General features: G+C 38.1%; 1 protein-coding gene across 1 annotated transcript in view; it reads right to left on the bottom strand.

Annotated features, from left to right (window-relative positions):
• Positions 1-26,684, bottom strand: part of MAP4 (microtubule associated protein 4) — a 238,191-nt gene that overhangs the window by 74,160 nt on the left and 137,347 nt on the right. The window contains 4 exon segments of the mRNA XM_043983254.1: positions 2,223-2,360; positions 7,264-7,941; positions 8,496-8,639; positions 12,423-12,536. Coding sequence (XP_043839189.1) covers positions 2,223-2,360; positions 7,264-7,941; positions 8,496-8,639; positions 12,423-12,536 — 1,074 coding nt within the window.

The following is a 26,684-nucleotide window of genomic DNA, read 5'->3' as shown; positions in this document are numbered from 1 at the left end:
AATTAGACAAAAGAATTTTAGAATTCATTAACATGGAAGCAGAACACTCACAAAGAACAAGATATGGTATATAAAGTACCATGGAAACTTTAAAGCACTATATAAATAAATGTTAGCTGTTGTTTTTATTAACAAACAATATTGGGGCAGCTAGGTGGCACAGTGGATAGAGCATAGGCCCTGGAGTCAGGAGTACCTGAGTTCAAATCCGGCCTCAGACACTTAACACTTACTAGCTGTGTGACCCTGGGCAAGTCACTTAACCCCAATTGCCTCACTTAAAAAAACCAAAACAAAAACCAAAAAAAACCCAAACAATATCAACAATTCTAATAAAGGACCAGATCAAAGGCATGACCATTTATCTCAGGGTTCAGGTGAGGTAGAATACAGAAAAACAAGCCTTACATAGTGCACAGTCCATAAACATGTGCCAAAAGAACTGGGAACACGATTTTGAAGGTTTATTATTTGGGACAGACCAAAACACTGAACAGAAAGTATTCGCGTATCACTCTTCACGTTTCTTTCTTTCATTTTTTTTAAAGGCCATCAGGTTTAAGTGACTTGTCAAGGGTCACATTGCCAGTAAGTGGCTGAAGCCAGATTTGAACTCTCTAAAGTTTCTTGCCTCAATCTTACCAATAGAATTTTTTAACCTTTAAATGCAGCTTACTAAGTCTTTCTCTATTAAAAGCCTCCTAATGGATTGATTTTACCTTTATAAATAAAATACTATTCATGAACGTGAATCCAAACTCATTCAGGAATTATTAATTATGTTAATTCAAAATGGTTTGTGGAGGAGCAGCTAAGTGGCACAGTGGATAGAGCACTGGTCCTGGAGTCAGGAGGACCTGAGTTCAAATCCAGCCTCAGACACTTAACACTTACTAGCTGTGTGACCCTGGGCAAGTCACTTAATCCTAATTGTCTCACCCAAAAAAAAAAAAAAAAAGGTTTGCAAACAGATTCTGAGATTGCTTAAGAAAGAAGTCTGGAAAAAATAAAATATCTAAAATAAAAAAAAAAAAAGAAGTCTGTATACCCTGTAAAAATGTCATCCCATTAAGAACTCATATGTAGAAAGGTGAAGTCTATTGTTGTTCATTCCAGGGCAGAACTGACTATGTAACGATTTACCAACTCCAGAATCAAAAAACTGATATCTTTCAACTTGGCCTCTAGAGATATCATGGCCTGTTATGAGGAGCCACTAGAGCACTTATAATTGGTAAGCCTCTTGGTATATAGGATAAAGGTTTTTCCCATTGTAACTTTTGAAAGAAGCAACAGCTTTTGATTCAATTTATCACAATACTAAGAGGTGTCTAGATACAAACTGGGTATGATTTGTGCTATAATCCACATGTTGGAAACAAAATAGCACATGCAATATAAATTTTCAGTTGGGCATTATCTTTTGCTGTTTTAATAATGCTCAATGAAATTTCACAGACAAGTAAAGGTTAGAAGTGTGACTTAAATAGGGAAGAAAATTTACCCTGGCACCTCAAAACAAAACTCTAATAGTGATCATGGCATTTTATCTAGGCTGGTTTTGTTGCTATATAAACACCATTTCTGTACCCATATTTGCTGATATGCATCTTGTTCTTTTTTACCCTTTAAAGAGACCAACGGGTCCAAGAATAATATCTTATACTTCAGGACCTGTTAACATTTTTATTTTAAAATTATTTTTACCATACTTTATCCAACTCACATATATCAAAAGTTTGGGATGGCAAATTCCAAGACTACTTAGCTATCAAAGAAGCATGGCTCCTACATACCTGTGTGAGTTTAAGTTAACTCACTTAACATTCCTGGCCTCCAGTCTCATCTTTTAGAAAATTAAAGGACTTCAGACTGATGGCCTCTGAGGTTCCTTCCAACTCTAAATCTCTGCTCCCTTTACCCAGGTCCAAATATGACAGAGCTGTTTAAGTCTTCCCTTTGTCCCTAATGTTGCAGTATAGCACAAGGTCAGGAGAATTGGACTCATGATCGATAGGCTTTAATGCTAAAGAAAACCATAAGAAATTCAGTTCAATCTCCTTATTTTGCAGGAAAGAAAAATCAAAGTGATGGATCCAAGGTCACACAGGTACTAAATAACAGTTATTAAATAGCTACCAAGGAAAGAGTTAAGCTCATCATGCCTAAAGTACTCCAAATTAACATTTCCAAAGTTGGTTTCCCAGAAGTCTAGCACTTACCTGGTTGTTCAGCATGATTTGTATCAGCCACTTTGGAATCTGTTCTTGATTCTGTGTTAGGAGGAAAAACTCCCTGCAGTTTCTGCTCTTGTAGTGGTTGCAAATCATCTATGCCAGGTATCTTAGGGGACTCTGAATCTGTACAAAACAATAAGAAATTTAGTTGATTCATTGTGAAAGCATTATGTGAAATAAGCCATATGGATATTCAACAATGGAAACCAGAATGTCCCTTATGTACTCATTCTCTTCACTAAAAGAATACTGAGAACATGCAGTTTTAGGAGGGAATTTGCTTCTATCTTCCTTCTTTGGCAATCATTCATGTTTAATGAATGCAATTAGTAGGTTCAGTACCCACTGTTAATGATATTTCTGTGAATTTTTCTTGTCTACATATAAATACTTGCAAGTTTGAAAAAGGACTGCATTTTATATTCTTTTCATCCCATTCAGCCAGGAGCAGGACCTCAATAAATGTTTGTTAATAGAGTATATTTAATGCCCAATGTTTATTGTGTAAGGCTTTATAAGTGTGTGTTCAATGGCATTCCCAGTAATGTGGATGAAGTATTATCCAAATTAAAGCAAAGGAAATTTAAGAGATTTTGCTGAATAGTAAACCATTGTCAGGATTAAAATTCATAGATCTAAGGTGGCAAAAGTTATTACCAGCTACATTGAAGAATAGGCCCTTGACGTAACCTAAAGATCAACAGACCTGCTACAATTCATTGTAGTACCTTGCTTCAAAATGAACTACTACAACTACTACTACTTGTATACCTGCCTCTTCCTGGTGGAAGAATGAATTGTGCTAATGACTTGCTTCTCCAAGAATTAATGCTCTACTCTGCCAACATAAACAGGGAAGATGGAATTGTTTACAATATCACTTTTTTCCCAAAAAGGTAAACAGAGCTAAGGAATCTGTGACATCTAGAAAGCTTCTTGGAAGATCAAGACAGTGCTTTAAATGAAAGTCCAGACTCAAAAAGTAAAACCAAACCAAGTTTAAAGCTAAAACATTTCCAAATTGCTATGGTCAAAAACATCAGACAAGCAAATGGTATACAAAAATAGGACAATCTAACAATCCAGGAATGAGAAAAAATGACACTTAGATTTACTATCTCTACAAGGAAATACACTGAAAGCCAATCAAGCTGTCCCAAAGACATCTGAATCAAATGGCAAATGCCCCAAACTTTGATTACTCAGAATACACACCACTATATTTCAGGAAGATTTATGTTCATCAGCCAATTTCATAGCCACCTATTAAGAATCAAATTTCTTCACTTTAAAGGAATTTACTTTAAAGGATTTTAAAGAAAGCTTCCTAGACCTGGGACAACCTTGCAAACCTAGATGATTTCCAGATTCTCCAGAACAATCAGACTCTTGCTAAGGAAAAAAAGTGATTTTTAGCATAATTGCATCCCAGAACAGTATACGAGAGTTAATGTAAGAATGGTCACTATCTAGGGCAGCTAGGTGGTGCAGTGGATAAAGCACCGGCCCTGGAATCAGGAGTACCTGAGTTCAAATCCGTCCTCAGACACTTGACACTTACTAGCTGTATGACCCTGGGCAAGTCACTTAACCCCCACTGCCCCGCAAAAAAAATATCAGTACCCAATGGAAATTTTTCATTACCTCTACAGCTACCACAAGGCTCTCTAGCACTGACAATAGTTTAACATTCTAATGGCAGTTAGGAGTCATGAAGCTACAGCTCACGACTTAGCGGACTATTTCTCCTAAAAAGAAAAGAGAAAAAGCTACAAGTTTGGATTGTTGTTCAGGGCTTCACTATTTCAAAATGAGGAATTCTGAACTGTTCAATCTAAAGCTGCTATGCTTCATAAAGCTTATTTAATAAAAACACCTTCCAGGTCTCTGATGTGTAAAAAGCATTCAGAAAAGGCTCCTTCATATTTGGAAAAGCTTAATGAGGTCATGTCCTTTCACAATGATTTCCTCATGAGTCACGGAAAGGGATTCTACCTTTAAAGGAAATAATCTAATTTTCTGGTGCAATTTTGCAATATTTATTTTTTAAAAAAATGTTCCTGGATCCCAACAGAATATTTATACCTATTTTTTTCTTAAATATGGAAACCAAGCAAAAAGCCATGTTCTCAGCCCTCTGCTGTATTCTCTGGAGGGAACAGGAATTGAGAAGTGGACCTCCCATCTCCTAATACACTTGTCTCCAGACAGATCTCCAGCCTTTTCTGAGGAGTGCATCTTCCAATAAATAGAAACATGCACCTACTTGGTCAAACCATACAAATCCTAGTGATTCTGCACCCCATACGTTGTCATACAAATCCTATTCCCCACACCCTACCAACTAATTCCCAATCTCCATCCCCCTCAACCCTCAAACCCCAAAGTTCCAACCAAACACTACCCACCCCTTTCACAGTGTCCTCTGGAATATCTGCTCTATAGACAATCAACTCCCCGTCATCTAAACCTTTTCCTTTCCCACTACTAGCATGTACCAGCTATTACTGAAACTTGGCTCCCTCTGATGATCTTCTTGGCTACTCTTTCCAGTATGGCAGCCCCTTCACTCATTTCCCTCTGCTCACTGACCTAGGCAAAGGAATTGGATTTCTCCTTGATCCTCACTACCACTTCTAGGCTCTCATTCTATGACCATTATTCAGCAATATGTCCCCTTTAGACGTTCATGCTATTCATATCTACTGCCCAATCAAATTCCTAGTAGCTCTCTTGTCTACAAACTCCCAGATCATTCTACCTCCTTCAACGAGTTTGGTATATGACTCACAATTTTTCACTTGTTCCCAACTTTTGCCCTCATACTAGGGAACTTCAAAATTTATACCAACTCTAAATTAATTAATTAATTGATTGATTGATAAGTAAATGAATGGTGTGATGTTTAAAATCTTAATTGTGGTCGCCTTAAATTAGAAGCTTTAGCACCAGTCCTTGGGCTTTAAACATTTATTAGAGCATACAGATATTTACATGGAATTCAGAAAGTTAAGAAAAAAGCCTATTTAGCCTAGAGTTCCAGCCTGGTCTTGTTCTTCCTCAAGTCCTCTGCCACAAGCCTGCTTCAATCACGAACCCTCTACCAAACTGATTGTGGAAGCTTTTTATAGGTCTTGAACAGAGGCGGTCCTTACACACTGCTTCAAGCTGATTGGTTGGTGTCTTCCAAATTCATTGGTTCACTGAACTTGAAGGCGTTCTCAAGTTAAGTTCAAAGTCTAGCTTCTGAGAACCATACCTTCTTTTTTTTTTTTTTTTAGTGAGGCAATTGGGGTTAAGTGACTTGCCCAGGGTCACACAGCTAGTAAGTGTTAAGTGTCTGAGGCCAGATTTGAACTCAGGTCCTCCTGACTCCAGGGCCGGTGCTTTATCCACTGCGCCACTAGCTGCCCCTGAGAACCATACCTTCTTAAGGGCTAGCCCGGTGTGATTATAATCTAGTTAACTTTGAAGTAGACTAATCAGCAGTCAATCACTCTCACTTGATTCAACCAGTTTAGATTAATCTCCAGGTGGGTCTTTGAGTATCTGCAAAATCTCATTATTTCATCACAATGGATAAGTAAATAAGTGTTTATACTGACTCTCACTCAATCACCCTTACCACTCAGTTCCTCAATCTACTCACTTCCCATGACTTATTCCTTCTCCCCAACTTAGCAAAACACCAAGATATTCTTGATCTCACCATCACCCACAAATGTCCAACTGTTTCATGACACCTAAAAGTCTCCCCCAGGGGCAAATATAGCAAAAAAAGGAAAATGATGGATGTTGGAGGGAACATGGGAAAACTGGGATCCACTGTTGGAGTTGTGAACTGATCCAACCATCCTAGGGAGCAATTTGGAACTATGCCCAAAGGGCTAAAAAATTGTGCATAACCGTTGATCCAGCAATAATACTACTGCTAGGTTTATATTCCAAAATCATCCCCCAAAAGAGAAAAAGACCTATTTGTACAAAAATATTTATAGTAGCTCTTTTTGTGGTGGCTAAGAATTGGAAATCAAAGGAATGCCCATAAACTGGGGGATAACTAAATAAGCTGTGGTATGTGACTGTAATGGAAAATTATTGTGCTATAAGAAATGACAAGCAAGATGGTTTCAGGAAAGCCTGGACAGACTTATATGAAATGATGTATAGTGAAGTGAGCAGAACCAAGAGAATGTTGTTCACAGTGACAGCAATATTGTTCAATGAAGAACTGTGAGTGAACTTAACTATTATTAGCAATGCAATGATCCACGACAATCCCAAAGGACTAATGGTGACATGTACAATCCACCTCCAAAGGAAACAATGATCTTGACTGAAAACAGATTGAAGCATGCTATTTTTCACTTTCATTCTTTCCTTTTTTTCTGTTGAGTTTTATTATACAAAATGAAAAATATGGAATTGTTTTACGTAAGTGCACATGTATAACCTGTATCTGATCACTTGCTGCCTCAGGGAGAGGAGAGGAGAGAGAGGGAAGAAGGAAAAGAATTTGGAACTCAAAACTTTCTAATTTTTAAAATTTATTCCAATTTCCAGTAGGAGTCACTTCACTAAATAAAAGAGGAAGAGGAAAATAACTGGCCACAGCCATTTCACATATAAGAAAAGAACAAGGGGCAGCTAGGTGGCACAGTGGATAGAGCACCGGCCCTGGATTTAGGAGGACCTGAGTTCAAATCCAACCTCAGACACTTGACACTTACTAGCTGTGTAACCCTGGGAAGTCACTTAAACCTCATTGCCCTGCAAAAAAAAAAAGAAAAAAGAAAGAAAGAAAGAAAAAATGAAAGAAAAGAAAAGAACAAGACCATTCCTAATTCTACCTCGTGTTTTTTCTCTCTTCTTCCCATGAGGGAATTCTAATTCTATATATTCCTTGCCTAAACTCACTTTACATTCTAGAGGTAGAAGCTTTACCAAATTTTATCTCAACAGACCACACCCCACCCCCCAAAACAAACTCCCAACCATATAACAAGAGCAATTACATCTACCCTACCTGGTGAGGCCATGAAAACTGGACTCCCTCCAGCCTGAGGAGATGGCAGTCTCTGATCTTCACTCATTTTTTCTACTTTCACCTCCTTGGCTGGTGTTGTTTCCACCTCTATCTCCTTGGTTGGTGTCAATGCCATGGCTGGTACCAGCTGAGCTTCCTTGCTTGGTTCCATCTCCACAGCTGGTACCTTCACCAACTCAATAGCTGGTGCCAACTGAGCTTCCTTGTCTGGTATCACCTTGCTCTCGGTGGCCAGATCCGTATCCAGCAACGGTACCTCTTGGATCTGTTGGGTTGGTGCTATCTCTATGGCTTGGTCTGCCTGAGTCCCTCTGTCTGGTGCTCTCTCTAAAGTTGGTTCATCCTCCACCTCCTTGAATGATGGCGCCTCCTTGACTGATGGCACCTCCATAACCAGTTCATCCTCCAGCTCCGTGAATGATGGCACCTCCATAGATGGTTTATCCTCCACCTCCTTGACTGATGGTACCTCCATCACTGGTTCATCCTCCATCTCTTTGTCTGATGCTATCTCCATAGCGGGTTCATTCTTGATCTCCTTGGCAGGGGTCATCTCCATTGTTGGTGCTTTCTGCACTTCCAGGGTCATTTCCACTTCCTTCATTGGTGATGCTTCTTTAGTTAATTCCACCTCCATCTCTACTTCCTTGATTGGTTCTAAGTTAAAAAAAAAAGTTCAGATGCATAACTAGCTATTTTGGAGGTTCTGAGCATGAAAGTTAATCTTTTCAAGGAAAAGAATACTTTTTCTCATGGGTAGGTAATCTTGTCATAATTAAATTAACTAAGCCTGTCAGTTAAGCAATCTTGCCTATTCTCTCATAGCTCCTAAAAGTGGTTAGCAAAAGAAAAGAGGATGGAGACATAATTATCACTGAGATCAATAAGAAATCATAGTCAGGGTCAGAGTCTCTGTGAGTTATCATTTCTCCTGTCAGAGAAAATAAAATGAACCAGAATTTGAAACCTGCACATAACTTTGGATTATTTGTCCTTCTCCTCCAAGGAAACATACTTAAACATAATTCCTCCTGATGGGATATCAGTAAAATAAGCTCAAAACACAAGGAGTAGAGTTTTGAGGTGTTTGTTTTAAATTTAAAGGTAATTATCCCTTCATCAAAGGATAGTTACCAGTAATTACTTCAAGTAGCACTAATAAGAAACATGAACAGGCATTTAGCTAGTGTAGGAAAGATCTGCCAACTTACCTGCTGTGGGGTGTAGAGAATGAGGGTTAGTCTCTTCCAGGAAGACAAAGGGTGATGGGTCAGAAGGCGTCTGGGCTTCCATAGGCCATCCTCCTGATCCTGTCTCAGTACTTGGAACATATGAATCATAGGAGTGCACATCTGCTGCTCAAACAGAGAAATATAGGCTTTTTAAATTTCATTCACACTGCAAAGAAAGTCACTTCTACTTTTAATCCAATCATGCAAAGTGGTATGAAGACACATGCCAAAGGCCTAAAGATAATCACAACAGAGACAAGTATATACTAAAAGCTGTCAAAATCCTCTCAAAAACTGTACTATTTAGGCTACTGCCAACTGTTGGAATAGAATATACTATCATCACAGAACTATAATGTGTGGAAAAGGAATGGAGCAATCATTGTGGGAAAGGGTTTAGGGGTCCACTGACTTTAAAATTCAACTGCAAAGCTGACGATTAGCCATTTCCATCAAGTAAACATGTCTTTATTGTGGGACTATTCTGCAAGAACATCACTCCAGATGCTGTGAAGAACAGAGAAGATACAGTTCCTGTACTAAAGAAGCACAATGCAGGGGGCAGAACTAGGTGGTGCAGTGGATAAAGCACTGGCCCTGGATTCAGGAGGACCTGAGTTCAAATCTGGCCTCAGACACTTGACATGTACTAGCTGTGTGACCCTGGGCAAGTCACTTAATCCTCACTGCTCAGCAAAAACAACAAAAAAAGAAACAGTGCAGGGGGCAGTGGAAAGAGCAAAAGTGATCATTCAATAACTATTTTTGTTTTTGTTTTTTTAAGCATTTCTAATATGTTATGCCTTGAGCTAAGTACAAGGGAGCCATTTCTCCTCTCAATGAGCTTAACATTTTCATGGGAGGAGATAAGAAGTATATATAAAAACATATGCTGCATGAAATCTAAAGTTAATAAACTCGGATATATACAGAATATCATGAGGGAACACCAGCAGTTGGCAGGAGGACAGTCAGGAGAAGCTTTATGTACAAGATGATTGCTGAACTGTATCTTGAAGAGAGGCCTGTCATGGTGTCTTGTCAAAGTGTCAAGCTGCATGACACATATTAAGTGCTACTTGAGTTCAGGGCATGAAATGAAGGCCAAAAGAGGGCCTCAAAGAAAAGATGGAACCTAAACTCATCCCTGAAGGGGTAGGGAGAATTAGGCAAAGGTACACTTGATGGGGAAAGAGGTTATTCTAAGTATATGGGAGCATAAAGGAAGAAATGAATAGGGCATGTTCATAGAGGAGGGAGGAGCTATCCTGCAAGATTATGGCAAACCTTGAAAGTCACACAGTTCTGTCTTGGTAGGGGGAGAAAGAGGAAACCTTTGAAGTTTCCTCATGCAGGAAGGTTACATGATAAAAGAAATATTTTAGGAATGTGTCTATGATAGGTGAATATAGATTTGACATAAGGAAAAATGCAAAGGAGGCAGGAGGTTCAGAGGGCTTGGATCAATCAATCAATATTTATTGAGGGCCTACTATGTGTCAGGCACTGTGCTTAACACTGGGGATACAAAAAGCAACAAAAAGACAGTTCCTGACCTCAAGGAGCTTACAGTCTAATAGGGGAGACAACAAGCAAAAAAAATTATACAAAACAAACTATATACAGGATATGAAGGAAATAGTTAAAAGAAGGAAGGCAGTGGAATTAAGGGGGGCTAGGGAAGGGTTCCTGTAGAGGGTGATATTTTAGTTGGGACTTAAAGGAAGATGGGGAGAGCAGTAGTCCGAACTGAGGAAAGCCAGACAAAACGTGCAAAGCCAAGAGGCAGTCTTTTTCAAAGAAGAGACAGGTAGGCACTGGATCAAAAAGTATATGTGGTAGAGTGAGGCAAATTTAAGAAGACTGGAAAGTTAATAATGACCACAGTGGCATGAAGAAGAATTGGGAGAAAGGGAGGACAAGTATAATAATTGACATGATTTAATTGCTGACAGGACAAGGTGCCACAGAACAAGATAAACTGAAGTAGTTTACTTACACATTTTGAAGCTGAGTAAATAGAAGAATTACAATAACCAAGCTGAGTTAATCTAACAAGATAAGAGCTCGTATGAAGGCCCTATATGATTGGATCCCCTAGACTCCCTTACTTCTATGGAAAGCTTAAGTAGAAAACAAGATGTATAGGCATATTAGCCAGTCTTTGTAAAGATAATCAAACAGGCATTCGAATTAAAAACTATTGGTTATAAGTACCCTGAATATAATGATATTAAATCAATACCAGACTACGGAAGGATACGTACAAATGTGGGGAACAAAGGTAACAAGGGAAAGCAATGTAGTCCTTCAGCTACATTACTGTAAATTCACCTTGGTCTAAGTACAAGGAACACAGAGAATATAGCTAATAGATTTAGAAGCCATGAAGATTTGTTTAGTGCCTATTATGTAGCTGAAGGAAACATATAAATGAGGAACAAAGTACCTGCCTTCAAGGAGACTACAAGCTAGTGTCCAAGACCGAGGAAGGAAAGACATTCATCATTTGGCATTAGGGAGTGAGTATAAGGAAGGAAAAACTACTTTGTCCAAACATAAAAGTACTCCCCTTATGAAGGTTAAAAAACCCCACAAAACCACAAAACATATCCAACAAGTAGGCGATGTCTAAATCAAAGTTGTAAACGGTGCCATAAAATACAAGTTGGAGTAATATTTAGAAAAACATAAAGATGCATAAAAAGTAAAGCAGCTGGGGGGCAGCTAGATGGTGCAGTGGATAGAGCACCGGCCCTGGAGTCAGGAGTACCTGAGTTCAAATCCAGCCTCAGACACTTAACACTTACTAGCTGTGTGACCCTGGGCAAGTCACTTAACCCCAACTGCCTCACTAAAAAAAAAAAAGTAAAGCAGCTGTAAAGAAACTATCACTATGCTGTAAGACATGATCAATATAATGAATACAGAGAAGCAGGGAAAGATCTACGTGAACTGTCACAAAGTAAAGTGAGCAGAGAGCCAAGTTAACAACACACACAGTAAATACAATGATATAAACAAAAAGAATAATGACACTCAAAAATCAAGAATGAATGTTGCAAAATTATAAAAAACAAGACGAGTTCAGAAGAAGAGACTAGAGGACACTCCTAAGCCACCCCTGTGCAGAGCTGGAACTTCCTAAGTGTTACATATTACACATATTTCCAGACTTTTTTTTGATGAATCAATTGTGCTGGGTTTTTCTTTGGTTTTCTTTAAAAAATAAAACTATTTGTTACCTAAGATGACTCTTTGGAAGGGGAGCGATAGGGTTCTGAGGGAAAATAGTTATTGGATCAATAAAAAAATTTATTTAAAAAAAATTAAAGGAGAGCAGTGAAAGAATTAGAAAATAATGACTACAATGACAAAAAATTTAAGACTATGAAAACTATAAAAAAAGAGTAATCAGAAGGGTATTGACAAAAGCAAGTAAGTTGTTATTGTTACTTTGTTAAAGCTATTGTTTCTTAAAATATCTAAACATAAACCATAGTTTATAATTGCATTTGAAATTCTATTCCTAATTTTATCTATATTTAAGATTGTTAATAAGTTTAAAATAAAATTTTTACAAAAGTGATTTCTTACTCCTCAAATTTCTCATTCAATCTTTCCCCTACAACAGCACATCCCCAGTTAGATTAGCTCCTTGAGGACAGAGACTGTTATCATATTGTTATCCTTTTATCCTAGAACCCAGCACAATACTATACATGTAGCAGCTTCTTAATAAAAAGTTTGTCGAATATTAAAGAATTTATATTTAAAAGTAAATTGGACAACCTCAGACACTTGACACTTACTAGCTATATGACCCTGGGCAAATCACTTAACCCTCAATGCCCTGCAATATAAAAAAAAAGAAAGAAAAAAGAAATTGGAATGGAGAAACTATACCAATATTATCCTTTGTAGAATCCACATGCTCTGCAAATGGGGAACTGTTCACCATTCCAGGAGAGACATACAGCAAATCTGACAAGATATTACCTTGGTACATCTGATAAGGATCTGAAACAGAAAGGGAACAAAAGCCAAGACTGATAAGTAGATAACACTTTAAAGATCAAGACTGAGATTCTGGTGACTAGGAAGATAGTGCTCATCACCTATTTTTGATGGCCACTCACACAATACATAACGCAAATCAAATTCAACAAAAATTTCCTGCTCTTTAGGAGCTGATGTTCCAAAACAAACTAATGATAGTTAATAACTAATTATATGAATGACATATCATTTCAAATACTCCATTTCAAAACTAGGAACAAAAACATTACAAACTTTATAGTGTATAAACTATAAATACTAAATATTCTGGAAATATTCTGAGTTCAAATCTGGCCTCAGACACTTGACACTTATTAGCTATGTGACCTTGGGCAAGTCACTCAACCCTCACTGCCCCACCAAAAAGAAAAAGAAAAAAAAGAGGTTAAGTGACTCATTCGTGGTCACACAGTGGTATGTGTCAGAGCCCGGACTTCAATCTGGGTCCTCTTTCCTCCAAGGCCAAAGCACCACTGCTCCTCAATGTATACATGAAATGTAAGTAAGGGCTATGAAAAATAATTATGTCCCGCACATATATTTAGATCAACAGGCTGACATCTAGCTTTAGAATTCACCAACAGGCATAATAAATACATTAATTAATACATAAATTTTTATCAAGCATTATTGTGGCTTTTGGTGTTATAAAAACTGTATACTCAAAGAGAGAGAATTAAGAAAGAAACCATCAACGCACTACCATATTACAAAGAAAGCAGAATGTTATTAACATTCAGGATGAAAGCATAAGGAGCAGCTAATATCCCTAGAGTAAGAAAGCATTCTAAGCTTAAGGAATGGAAGAAGTAAGGGGATGGAGTGAGTAAAGGTATCGAGTTCTTGCCACTAGCATTACCAGGCAGCCCTCTCCCAGATTACATCAAATTGTAGTAACATAATGGTACGAAGCTGGACAGACAGAACAAGAATCCATCTCTTTAAAGAACGCCCACACCCAGGGGCAGCTTTGTGAAGCCACAGCCTGGCCCTGTTACCAAAGCACTTATTCCCACAGACTGACAACGGTCACCTAAAGCAAAGAAATAACCGCTAGACTATCCACGTTTCAAGATTTTTCAGAGGCAATACAGGCCATTCCACTGAGTTGGAAGAACAGATGGATAGGATAATCTTTTACAGATGGATGATCCAGCAAGTAGGAAGTGATGTAACTAACCTGATAGGCATTTAAGACTCACATAGTATTTGTATGGGCCCTGCAGAAGAATGTGGAATTCTGTGGGAGAGGATATGAACATGCCATTTTCCTCACTTAGAGATTCTGCATAATTTTACATTTTAAACAGCTGACCTAAGTGTATCCCCTATTTAGCACCTTTTTACCAGTCATGCTATGACAAAATACCAGGCAAAAACTATGAAAAACAGCCAAATGACCACGTTTTAAAAGACTTCTCAAAGACAAAAGGCTTTACCAAAAGGTAATAACTTTTTTTTTTTTGGTGGGGTAATGAGGGTTGACTTGCCCATGGTCACACAGCTAGCAATTGTCAAGTATCTGAGGACAGATCTGAACTCAGGTCCTCCTGAATCCAGGGCCAGTGCTTTATCGACTACGCCACCTAGCTGCCCCTGGTAATAACTTAAAAAAAATTTTTTTTTTGGTGAGGTAATTGGGGTTAAGTGACTTGCCCAGGGTCACACAGCTAGTAAGTGTCAAGTGTCTGAGGCTGGATTTGCGCCACCTAGCTGCCCCTGGTAATAACTTTTGATACAATATGCATATTCATAATAAATCTGCTGCTCACAAGAAGTTGTAAACACTTTAAAATTGATTCCCTATTTAATCTTTACATCATCTAGGAAGAAGTGAATTATTTAAGTTGGTACAATTCAAAAACTAGGGGAAGTTCTATTAAATATTATGGAATTTGTATACAGTTATTCAATCTCAAAACTGAGAGGTCATTTCCAGCAATAAAAGGTTCTCTTGGAATTCTCTTGAAATCTGAGAAGGGTGCTTAACCTGAAGACTATAAACCTGTGTTTTATCTACTAAGACACTGTATTTTGAGGTTTTTTTGTTTGCTTAGTCTGTATTAATAAACAGTTAATAGTTTTGTGTTTCAATATTACTGGTTTCTTTTTAATCCTAGGTACTTTATTTAATGCAGCTTAAAACAATACTCTAAGAAGAGTTCCACAGTCTTCACTAGACTGCCAAAGGACTCTGTGACACTAAAAGCTTAAGAACCCTTGTCTTAATGGAAGATTCAAAAAACAACTTCTTCCCCCATAGCTAGTACCAGCCTACCCAGAAGATACCCTGAATAATGTATTTTGGAAAATAATTCAGTACTGCACAGATTCACAGAAACTGCTGGTAGAATGAGTCCTGCAGATATAAAAGATATAAGTGAAACTTGGGAATGTTATAGCTAGAAAGGCAGTCTAGAAATATTTTAGAAATAGAAAATGAATCTTTTCATCGGCCCCAAATTATTCTGCCATAAAAATTTTAATGGAGAAATGTAATAATCCCAGGGCTCTGTCCTAAATCCAGCAGTCTTTGGTCTTTACTTCTTCTCTTTAACGGTCTCGTCAATTCCCTTGGATTTAACTATTGTCGCTGCAGATGGCTCCCAAATCTGTGCGTGCAGCCTTCATCTCTCTCTCCCTCTCTCTCTTTTTTTTTTTAGTGAGGCAATGGGGGTTAAGTGACTTGCCCAGGGTCACACAGCTTATAAGTGTTAAGTGTCTGAGGCCGGATTTGAACTCAGGTCCTCCTGACTCCAGGGCGGGTGTTCTATCCACTGCACCACCTAGCCGCCCCTCATCTCTCTTTGGAGCTAGAGTTCTGCAACTCCATCTTTCTGCTTGTAATCTCTACCTATAAGACCCACAGACATCTTGAACTCAATATATGCATAGCTGAATTTATTCTCTCCCCACTAAATACAACCTCCCTAGCTTCCTAAGTCTGTAACTCAGCAATTCCCTCTACCATATCCAGAATCAGTTGCTGAATCTTGTCAATTCTGCCTCTTCTATACCTCTTCCATCTGCCCACTTCTTTCTATTCATACCCCCAAAACCACAGCCCAGCCTCTCATCAATTCACTGTGGTAGCCTCTTCATCAGTATTTCAGCATTCGGTCTCTCCCTACCCCAATCCATTTTCAACAAAGCTGCCAAAATGATATTCCTGAAGCCAAGAGCTGAACTCCTAAAGAAACTTCCGTGGTTTCCCATTGCCCTTTGGATAAAGAACAAAATTTCTACACTGAGTGTTTAAAGCCCTTCACAATCTAGCTCCAATTTCTCTTTCCAAGCTGATTACATATTATTCCACTGTAAAAATGCACTCCTCGATCCAGCCAAACTGACCTACTAGCTGTTTCTGATCCATTTTTCATCTCTCACCTCCATGACCGAATTATGTCCTGTGGAAATATCCATGATGGGCATAAGTAGGCTTCACTGTATTACCAAGAATAAATTGTACAAAAGAAATACAGAAACCATAAGATCAGAAAGGAGGTAGACTAGTAAGATAAGGAATAGCTGAACTCTCAAATACAATATTAGTACCTACATAATGTTGAAAGACCCAAAGAGGAGACAGACTACAGAATACTGATGGGAGGAAATAGATGAGTTACGGGAGAAGGCATGGATGCCTTACAATCTGCTCTGCTGGATGGAGCAGCTGCACCAAAGAAATTGTGGAGTCGCTGCAATAAAGACATATATGACATTTCTTGTTTGTCAGAAGAGAAACTAGAATAAATATGTACTAGTGTCAGGTCTAAAATAGCTAAGCAGCCACTTCAAAGTTAAAAGGGTTCCTATTTAGGCTAAACACCTGATGCATGGAAAACCCATGTGACTGGCCAATAATTAGGTAATACCTTCCAAATCCTTAGTTTATCCCTGTGCCTGCTTTGAGAATTGCCTCTCTTCTTACAGGCCCTGGCTGCACTGACAGGAAGCATGACAATGCTACTGCTCCAAGGCATTTTCTACAATGATAAACACAGACAGACAACCCTTTCTGACAGGATACTTTTCATTTAAGTGTTGTTTTATAGCATGGTACAGTGGAAGTATTGTTGGATTTGCAATAAAAGGATCTGAGTTTGGATTCTGGCTCTCCTACTTTATTGTCTATACTCAAACATATATGATGGATAGACACCACAATTCCTACATGGATATTTTGGCCAATTAATTTGTCCATTTAACATTTTTTTTATTTGATGTTTTAAATGTTCTTTTTTTTAATTGAGTTCCAAATTTTCTCTCTCTCCCCCACCCATTGAGAAGACAAGCAATATTTATTCATTTAGCTTTAAATATACATGTTGCATATATTGCATTACTAATTTGTATAGAATACTGAGTTAATGAAGCACAGCATTTCATAGCAAATAACTTAATAGTTTCAAAGACTTTGATAACTCTTGTACTTTATGTATTTTTCTGGACACTTAATTTTCCCTCCAGTACAATGAGTAGATTTTTCTCAACTCATCAAAAAAATTGAAAATAGCAATGGATATAATAAAGAAAGACCTCTTGTACACTGTGCACAGGAGTTTTACAAAAAAAGCTAGAAGTACCCTTGGGAACTGTGCTCAAAATAACCAGCTTCCTTCCAAAATCATTTCAGAATCTGTTTGATATACTGAGATTAAAGATTGTCTGTGTTCTCTCTCTCTCTCTCTCTCTCTCTCTCTCTCATTAACCTGTATTCAGGCCTTACAATTCCACAGCAAAAGAAACTCCCATAGAGGAATAGCAATCAGCCAAAGAAATATTTCCAGTATATTCATAAGACATTCAAAGGGTCTGACTCAAAATAATGATAATGAACCAATCAAAAAAACTTCAAAAAGAATGTATATGATACAACAGGAAATAATAACTATAGTGTTTATTCATTTAGGAACCTAATTAACCTCAATGAGGGCAATAGGAGATTAAGATTGGTTTCTATTTTTGCGGAAAAGGTCGCTGGCCAACATTAAGAGTGTCACTTAAATTCAACAACAGAGTAAATACATTAGCCAAGCAGTACATCTATACACAGTACAATGCCAGCATAGTCAATTGGAAGAAAAGGCCTTTTCAAGGTAAAAAGTACCACTTCTATGGCTAATTGTTGCTGTTGTTCACTTTGAGAGTCACACCACAGTAGTTCGTTATCTACTGTGTGTAAAACACAGAGTGGGACAGAAAAATCAGAGCAATCAATCTGCCAACATTTATTAAACCCATGCATGGGGCCAGCTAGGTGGCGCAATGGATAGAGCACCAGCCCTGGATTCAGGAGGACCTGAGTTCAAATCTGGTCTCGGACACTTGACACTTACTAGCTGTGTGACCCTGGGCAAGTCACTTAACCCCAAATGTCTCACCAAAAAACAAAACAAAATAAAACAAAAAACCCTTGCATGCTAGACCCTGCCCTAAGGGTCAAGGGGGGGGGGGGGGCGGGGGAAAGAATCCCTGCTCCTGAGAAACTTATATTCTACTAGGAAACATAAGTAGATTGAAAAAAGATATAAAACATCCCATCCTTAAAAAAAAAAAAGTTGCAACCTATAATCCCTAAAACTAATTCTTTCCTCTCTTTCTTAGCCAAACTAAAAAAAAAAGTACATCTACATTCATTGCTTCTATTTCCTCACCTCTTACCCACATCAAACAGCACATGAGGGGGTATAATGTCTAATAAGCATGGAAAGGAAGGTTGTAAAAGGTTATTTGGGCTTTAAATGTCAAACAGATGAGGCTGAATTTGATTCCAGAAGTGACTAGGAACCATTCAAGCTTATTGAGCAGGATGGTGACATGGTCAGAATCATGCTTAGGAGTATCCTTTCAGCCATAAAACAAGTTGAAAATGTAGGAAGCTTTTTTCCCTGTGAGATAATGAAGGCCTGAATGAGGGATCCCAAAATGAAAATGAAAACTCTCAGGAATATTATGGTCAAGTAGAAAATTCAAAATGCAAACAGAGGGGCAGGTAGGTGGAGCAGTGGATAAAGCACTGGCCCTGGATACAGGAGGACCTGAGTTCAAATCGGGCCTCAGACACTTGACACTTACAAGCTGTGTGACCCTGGGCAAGTCACTTAACCCCCACTGACCCACAAAAACAAACAAACAAAAACAAAAAGTAACCAAAAAGAAAGGAGCCAAACAAAAGGAGCCACAGTCAGGATCACACAAGATTAAGCAGCTACCACTACAACGGAATGGAGAGGGTTTGGAATATGACATTCCAAAAAGCAAAGAAGCTAGGATTAAAAGAACATGATCCTATACTGAATAGAAAATCTTACATTCAAACACAAGACTCAAAGGAAAAATAAAAAGGCAAATGTGAGTAAGAAATCCTAAGGATTAATGGTTGAGTAGAGGAAATAAAGATCCACTTATGTTTACAGTGAGCTGGAGGGAAAAAAAAGTGAGGCTGCCCTGCCCTCTTCTGTCAATTAAAGCAGGAGAGAGGGGAAACCCTCACAATCCAGGGACCACTTTGCTTAGAAAGCAAACACTGTCCCAGAGCACAGAGAAGGAAGCTGATCGGAATAGTTCTGTAAACACCAGGGTTAGGAATCTGGTTTCCCACAAAAACATTTAGTGGTCTGAGATTAGCAGGAAAGTAATAAGTGGTTTTGCTCAGAAGAGTACAGTAAATAGAGTCAGGAAGACATCTTCCTGAGTTCAAATCTGGCGTCAGACACTTAGCAGACCTTGGGCAAGTTACTTAATCTTTTTTGCTTCAGTTCCACTGAAAGGAAGAGGTAGATTTTGCAAATGTCAACCCTGCCACATATACCCTTGTTCCAAGCCCTCTCCTGTCTTCTTCATAAACTGACCCACTACCATCCTAACCTTGGTCTAAACCCTTGAAATCACCTTCTAATCTTCCATCTCCCTCTGGAAGCTTGGCTGTTAGAATCACTTGCTTCTACTCCTAATTTTCTTTTATTTTTAAATTCAGTCAATTTCACTTTACTTTCAGCTCCGAATTCTGTTCCTCCCACCTCTCTACCTTTAAAACAACAACAAAAACACACACAAGAAAAACAAAACCCATTACAAATATATATAGTTAAGCCAAATTAATTCCTGCATTAGACATGCCCCCAAACAAAATATACCTCAATCTACATTCTAAAGTTCATTGTCTTTCTACCTAAAGGTGGGTAGTATGTTCCATGACTAGTACTCTGGAACTGTCATTAGTCATTGTGTTGATCAGAGTTCCTAACTCTTTCAAAATTGTTTTTGTATTTTAAAATATTATTATTGTATAAATTCTTCTCTTGGTTCTTCTCAATTCACTCTGCATCAGTTTATACAAGTCTTTCCAGGTATCTCTAGAATTATCACCTTCATTTCTTACAGCACAACAGTATCCCATCACATTCATATATCATAAGGTGTTCAACCATTTCCTAATTAACGGGCACCCCCTTGGTTTCCAATTCTTTGCAATCACAAATATATTTCTGTACATAAGTCTTTTTCCTTTTTCCTTGATCTCTTTAGAGTAACAGTTATCACTGGGTCAAAGGGTATGTAAAGTTTAATAGCTTTGGAGGCAAAGTTTAAAATTATGTTCACAATGTGCTTGTTTTCCCATAGCCTCTCCAAGATTTGTCTTTTCCCTTTTTTGTCAACTTTACCAATATGATAGACCTAAAATGGTACCTCACAATTATTTAATTTGCATTTCTTTACTACTGAATTAGAGTTTTCATATACTGATAAGTTAGATTTCTCCCTTTGAAAACTGCCTATTCATATCCTTTGACCATTTTTCAAATAACCTGCTAATAATCTCTCCTTCACTACTGGTTCTTTCTTTCTTTCTTTCTTTCTTTTTTTTTAGTGAGGCAATTGGGGCTAAGTGACTTTCCCAGGGTCACACAGCTAGTAAGTGTTAAGTGTCTGAGGCCGAATTTGAACTCAGGTCCTCCTGACTCCAGGGCTGGTGCTCCATCCACTGTACCACCTAGCTGCCCCACTACTGGTTCTTTCTTAATTGCCTAAAAGTATGCCTAGAAATACCATCCTTACAAATTTGTTATTTGCTACTACAACTTATTTTCCACCTCTCTTTCCCCTTTTGAAGCCAAACACTTATGGGGGAAAAAAAAATCTACACTAACTGCCTGTATTTTTTCACCTCCCACTCCCTTTTCAACCCCTTGCAATCTGGCTTCCAACTTCTTCAGTCAACTGAAACTGCTCTCTTCAGGGTTACCAAGACTTCTTAATTGTCAAATCCAATGCCTTTTTCTCAGCTTTCATATTTCTCTACAGTATCTGACACGGTGAACCACCAACCCCCTTCTTGACATTCACTAACTTTCCTTGGTTTCTAAGACACACTTGTTTCCTTAGCTCTCCTCCTCCTAGTCTGACTGCTTTTTCTCAATGTCCTTTGCCACATTATCATCCATGTCTTGCCTCCCCACTGCGAACATGTGCTCTGAGGCTTTGTGCTAAGCCCATTTATTTTATTCTATTTACTCTTTTTCTTAGCTCTATGGCTTCAATTATCTCGTGTGTGTGTGTGTGTGTGTGTGTGTGTCTCTGTGTGTCTGTGTGTCTATGTATGCCTGAATGTGTACACGCACAGCATGTTTCTTTCCTAAACTCTAGTCTTCTGTCATTACTTTCATATTGGAAAAGCATCACGATATTAGTGAAATTACAGCAAGAAATGTTAATTTGACAAACTCTATTCAAACTCCAAATCTGTGACCTTAGGCCAGACTTTCTGAGCCTCAGTTTCTTCATAAGTAAAATGAGGGACCTGAATTAGATGAACTCAAAATCTACAATATCTACAATCCAAGCAGACAGATAGTCCATAGAAACTGCAAACTCAAAGCATCCAAAACAGAACTCATGGTCATTTCTCCAAGGCCTCTCCTGTCTTCTTCATAAACCGAGCCACTTCCATCCTAACCTTGGTCTAAAACCTTGAAATCAACTTCCTTGAAATTATCTTCCATCTCCCTCATATTTCTTATTCAATTAGTTAGCTAGTCTTGTAAATTTTACCTTCATAGTATATCATGGAGGTAAAATCACACACACAGGGTTAAAGTGGGACCCTGATTTGTTGGGGGAAGAGTGTCATTTCCCTTAAAGAGGAAGACCAACCACAAGGTGGCGGTATGAGTGAGCAAATGTATGCACCTCTTTAGAAAGAAAAGCTCATCAAAATGTCCAGGCATTGCCAAATTTATTTTTTTCCAAGGAGAGGCAAAACCATGGGCTGGTATATGAGTGTAGATGGCTTATAATCCAGCAGAAAGTGGAAAATCTCATGAAAGAGAAGAACTGTATTTATTGTTTATGGTCTATGGTGGGTCCTTTTAAGTAAGTAAGTGGCACAGTAGAGATTGATTAATGGGCCTGAAGTCAAGAAGACTCCTCTTCATGAGTTCAAATCTGGCCTAAGACATTTACTAGCTATGTGACCCTGGGCAAGTCACTTAACCCTGTTTGCCTTAGTCTCTTCATCTGGAAAATGGGCTGGAGTAAGAAATGGCAAACCATTATCTTGCCAGAAAACACCAAATGGGGTCAAGAAGAGTTGAACATGACTTAAATGACTCAAAAATAAATCGCTGGTGGCCTGCAAGTGCCTCCTGGAGTCAGGAGGACCTGAGTTCAGATCCAGCTTCAGACACTTGACACTTATTAGCTGTGAGACCCTGTGCCATCTAGCTGCTCAGATTTAGTTAATTTTTAAAGTTTAATTTTTAAAAATGTACATGTGGGGGCAGCTAGGTGGTGCAGTAGATAGAGCATTGGCCCTGTATTCAGGAGGACCTGAGTTCAAATCCAGCCTCAGACACATGACACTTACTGGCTATGTGACCCTGGGCAAGTCCACTTAACCTTCATTGCCCTGCCCCCCCCCCCCAAAAAATTTTTTTAATGTACAGTGAGGAAACCTAGAATTTGGTTTCATACAAAAGTATGATGGTTAATATTTGAGTAAAGGTTAATAAAAGAAGGAAAGTGATTTTTCTCTTTTAAATATTTTATATACCATCCAGATAGAAAGAAGAAATAGATGAAAAGTTCTGGAAAGGAATCACAAGCCTGGCACAGAAGTATGATGTAGTAATGTGGGCTTCAATATTCAGATATCTCCTGGGGCTCTTTGTCAAAAGTTGAACAGATGTTAATGACTTGATTTGCCTTAATGATAATTTAATTATTAAAAAGGTGGAGAAACCAACAAGAAGACATTCTATTCTGGATCTGATTCTCACTAATTGAGAGGAAGTAACTTCAGGGGTAAGGCACTTGGGGGGGATTTTAAAGTTTGTGATTCAGGAAATTCTGCATTGATCAGATGACAGATCTTTTAAAGTATGAAGAGCGGAATTCAATAAATCGTCTCCACCTACACATGGGTCTGGAGTGTACTAGCTGCTTGGAAATGACATTCCTCTTTTTGCTTCCAAACATTTTCCAAATACACTTTTGGCTAAAAATCAAATGTAGCATGTGTAACAGAATGAGTACTGCCCTTGTGCAAACCCCCTTTCCTGTTTCTGCCCTTCCAAAGCTGTCCTTGATAATCAATTTAACCAAATTTCACTTGCATTAAAATCAGGAAAGGTGGGAAATCTTCCTACCCAGTTATTATGTAAATATGCCACCTGACCCCAACATATTCTTTTACCACTACCATCTTGGGAATGAGCAATTTGCACCTACGGGTAATCGATTAGGAGGTGAAAGATACCTAGATGCCATTCTGTCCAACCGTCTCATTTTATAGATGAGGGAACTTGGGCCAAAGAGGTTACCTGATCTTCCCAAAGCCACACATTAGCAAATGGCAAAGGATCCTAACAAATTCTCTGATATAAATCATAGCATACCATGTTTCAACATATTTTTTTATAGACAGCCCTACATACTCTCTTCTACATGGTCCTAATGTCTTCATTTGGATTTTAGGATGTAATGGGGGCGGGGGTCCCGGCGGCACACAGCTAAGTGGCACAGTAGATAGAGCACCGGCCCTGGATTCAGGAGGACCTGAGTTCAGAGTCCGGCCTCAGATACTTTACATACTTACTAGCTGTGTGACCCTGGGCAAGTCACTTAATTCCAATTGCCTTACCAAAGGAAAAAAAAAAAAAAAATATATATATATATATATATATATATATATATATATATAAAATGAGAACTCACTGGAAGGGGGAAAAATCTATCTGAAGGAAAGTAGGATCTAAATTTGATGAGGCTGCTTTCTATAAGTTTCAAGAGAACAGGTAAGATTAACTTAATGAACAAGTTACCACTATCTATGGTTTCTGAGGATGGAGGTCCTAAAAGTGGGGGGAGGGCAGGGAGAGAAGCTTTCTTAATTTCTCATTATAAAAGCACAAGAATTATTTTTAAAATATTAACACAAACCACCAACTACATATCAAAGATTCCAATATTCAGAATGATATAACTATAATAAAACACAACTGAGGCCCAAATTTAAGTACATTTGATAGGATACCAGCAAATCAGTATAGGATGTTGGGTATCCTGATAGGAAGACTGGTCTGATTTGATTTTAATGACAAGCTACACCACATGGCTAATTAATTTTTTATGTCACTGCAGACAGCTGCAGTGCACCATTTTCTATTCTTTGACAGTGATGAAAAACAAGGAATATCTATCAGATAACACAAACTCGCAGCCATTGGCATTTATGACCCTCAGTTATACACTACAGCTAAATATGTATCAATATATGCAAATATAGGCAAAATCCTCCAAACTGGGATAACGTATGCTGCCAGGATGAATACAGAGTAAAATTATGAATTGTGCCTTTTCAAGGCAAGTTCTTCTTTTTAACTGTTTGTCCTCTAACTGTTTCCCATATTAGAGACATCCAGGTGTACTAGAAAGAACACCAATTCTGAAACCGATCAGGGCCTACATACTGTTTCTGACACTTATTTCACTTAACCTCTGGGGGCCTCAATTTCCACATTTCTTAAATGAGGGGGCTGAACTAGATTCAACTGGGGACCTTTCCATCTGTGAAGCTAGAAACTCAGCACTTTTCATTTTTTAAGGAACTAATTAATAAGGAACAAATATGGTAGAATATTACATGATACAATATACCCTATGAGCTTTCTACTATACTACAAGGTATACCAAAGTCACAAATATTTAATAACTCATTTATTTGTTTCTAATTTACAATACGATAGCATTATATACAGCACATATGGGAAATGAATTTACATGTGAAAAATCAAATCTCAGAAATGGCAAAAATAAAGAAAAAATAATTAAAAAAAAAAACATTATTAAAACATCAGACACCTTCATGATTTTTGGCCTACCATGTATAACATCCCCAAGAAGAGGGCCCATGTCCTGTCTAAATGGGGGTGGGGTGGGGTGGGGTGGCATCAGGGGCAATGGGGGTTAAGTGACTTGCCCAAGGTCACACTGCTAGTGTCAGGGCTGGTGCTCTATCCACTGAACCATCTAGCTTCCCCTCCTGTCTAAATTTTTAATTTCTCCCAGCATTTAACACAGTTTTCTGCACAGTGGTTATTGAATAAATGTCTCATGAATGAATGATATATAATAAATCTGAAGTATAACTTGAGGTTCAGTTTGCCATTTTGAAACAAAAACAAAATGACAGCAAATAACAAATTGTACACTGGTGCATTATAATGAGAGGGATATCAGGTTTTTTGTTGTGTTTTTTAATTTAGTTAAAATGTAAAGGCATTGCTTTAATTTTATGGTCTTGAACAAATCAAAGTGTACAACACTAGCATGAATTTAATGAGTCTTGAAATGCAAGTCAGTCAGTCATCCTCAACAATCTTTTCATATGTTCCTTGCTTATGATCAAGGTGAGAAGTTGGACATTAGTCTCTATTGTACCATACACATTTGCAAATCAAGCTAAAACTGCAAACATATAAGGTAAAAAACCCCCACCACATTCTATGCCTTTAAAAAGAAGGTGGAAAAACTTTTATGTAACTAAGCAGGATGTCGTTGCCCTGTCCAGCCTATATTTTAAACTATACAAAATGTAAGAAAACTTGTTTTAGTTAGACCTCCACCACTTAATGGTAGTAAGAGCTTGAATGAAATCACAATTTTTCCAAATCCCAGTTTCTTCATCTGTAAAATGGGAATATATTAGGACCTCCTAAAATTATTTTGAGAATCAAATAAAATACAATGTAGAAGTCCTTTGCAAACTGTAAAGTTCTATGCCCATAAATTTCAAGTATTATTATCAATAATCTCAGAAATAGTCCTTTGACTCATCCAAAGAATGGTATATCAATAAAAAATTTAGTAGATAAGGTAAAGGCACTTGTCAGAACAGATCATGTAAGCAAACTAGTGCTTACAATGAGCAATCAAGGTCAAAAACAAATTTTGGAGGGACCAAGTAAAGAAATGCTCAAGTGAGAAATACTTAAAGTGGAAACCAGAGTTCTATAAAACAAATCTCCATGTAGGTACATTCTATGAAAATATAATCTGATGTGCATCCATCCTTTAAAGAGAGGAAACAAATACACAGCTCAGCAAACCATAGAGCTTCTCTGAATAACCTTGTGAAATGATTTAAGTACTCATTGAACATTGTTACCTCACTTTTCCGGGTTTTTACAGATGATAAAGTGAAAAGGAAATGGGTTCTGGAGTCCAAGGTCCTCTGTTCACATCCTGCTTCAGGTGCTTACTATGTAATATCACCTTGGACAGGCCCATTTAACCTTCCTCCCTCCCTGGGCTATGGTTTCCTCAAATGTCACATAAGAGGACTACACTAGGTGACTTCAGAGACTGGATGTGTGTCTATTGGTCTGTCAGTCTGTCTGTCGGTCTGTCTAGAGACATAAATTCTGGATACCTGGGACAATCTCAGTATCAAGAAAAGAAAACATGCTTCGACAATGGCAAATTATCCAGCCCAATTTTTGGCTTGGAAAATCTAATCAACTGTAACAACATGAAAGTGTGCAACGGAATCTTTTAGGAAACACATTAAACCAAGATATCTTGAAGGGTGAAAACAGACCAATTCAG

Source organism: Dromiciops gliroides, chromosome 1, assembly GCF_019393635.1.
Source record: "Dromiciops gliroides isolate mDroGli1 chromosome 1, mDroGli1.pri, whole genome shotgun sequence".
In the NCBI taxonomy this organism is placed as follows: domain Eukaryota; kingdom Metazoa; phylum Chordata; class Mammalia; order Microbiotheria; family Microbiotheriidae; genus Dromiciops; species Dromiciops gliroides.
The sequence above is the reverse complement of the archived record's forward strand: the minus strand, read 5'-3'. Positions and strand labels throughout refer to the sequence as shown.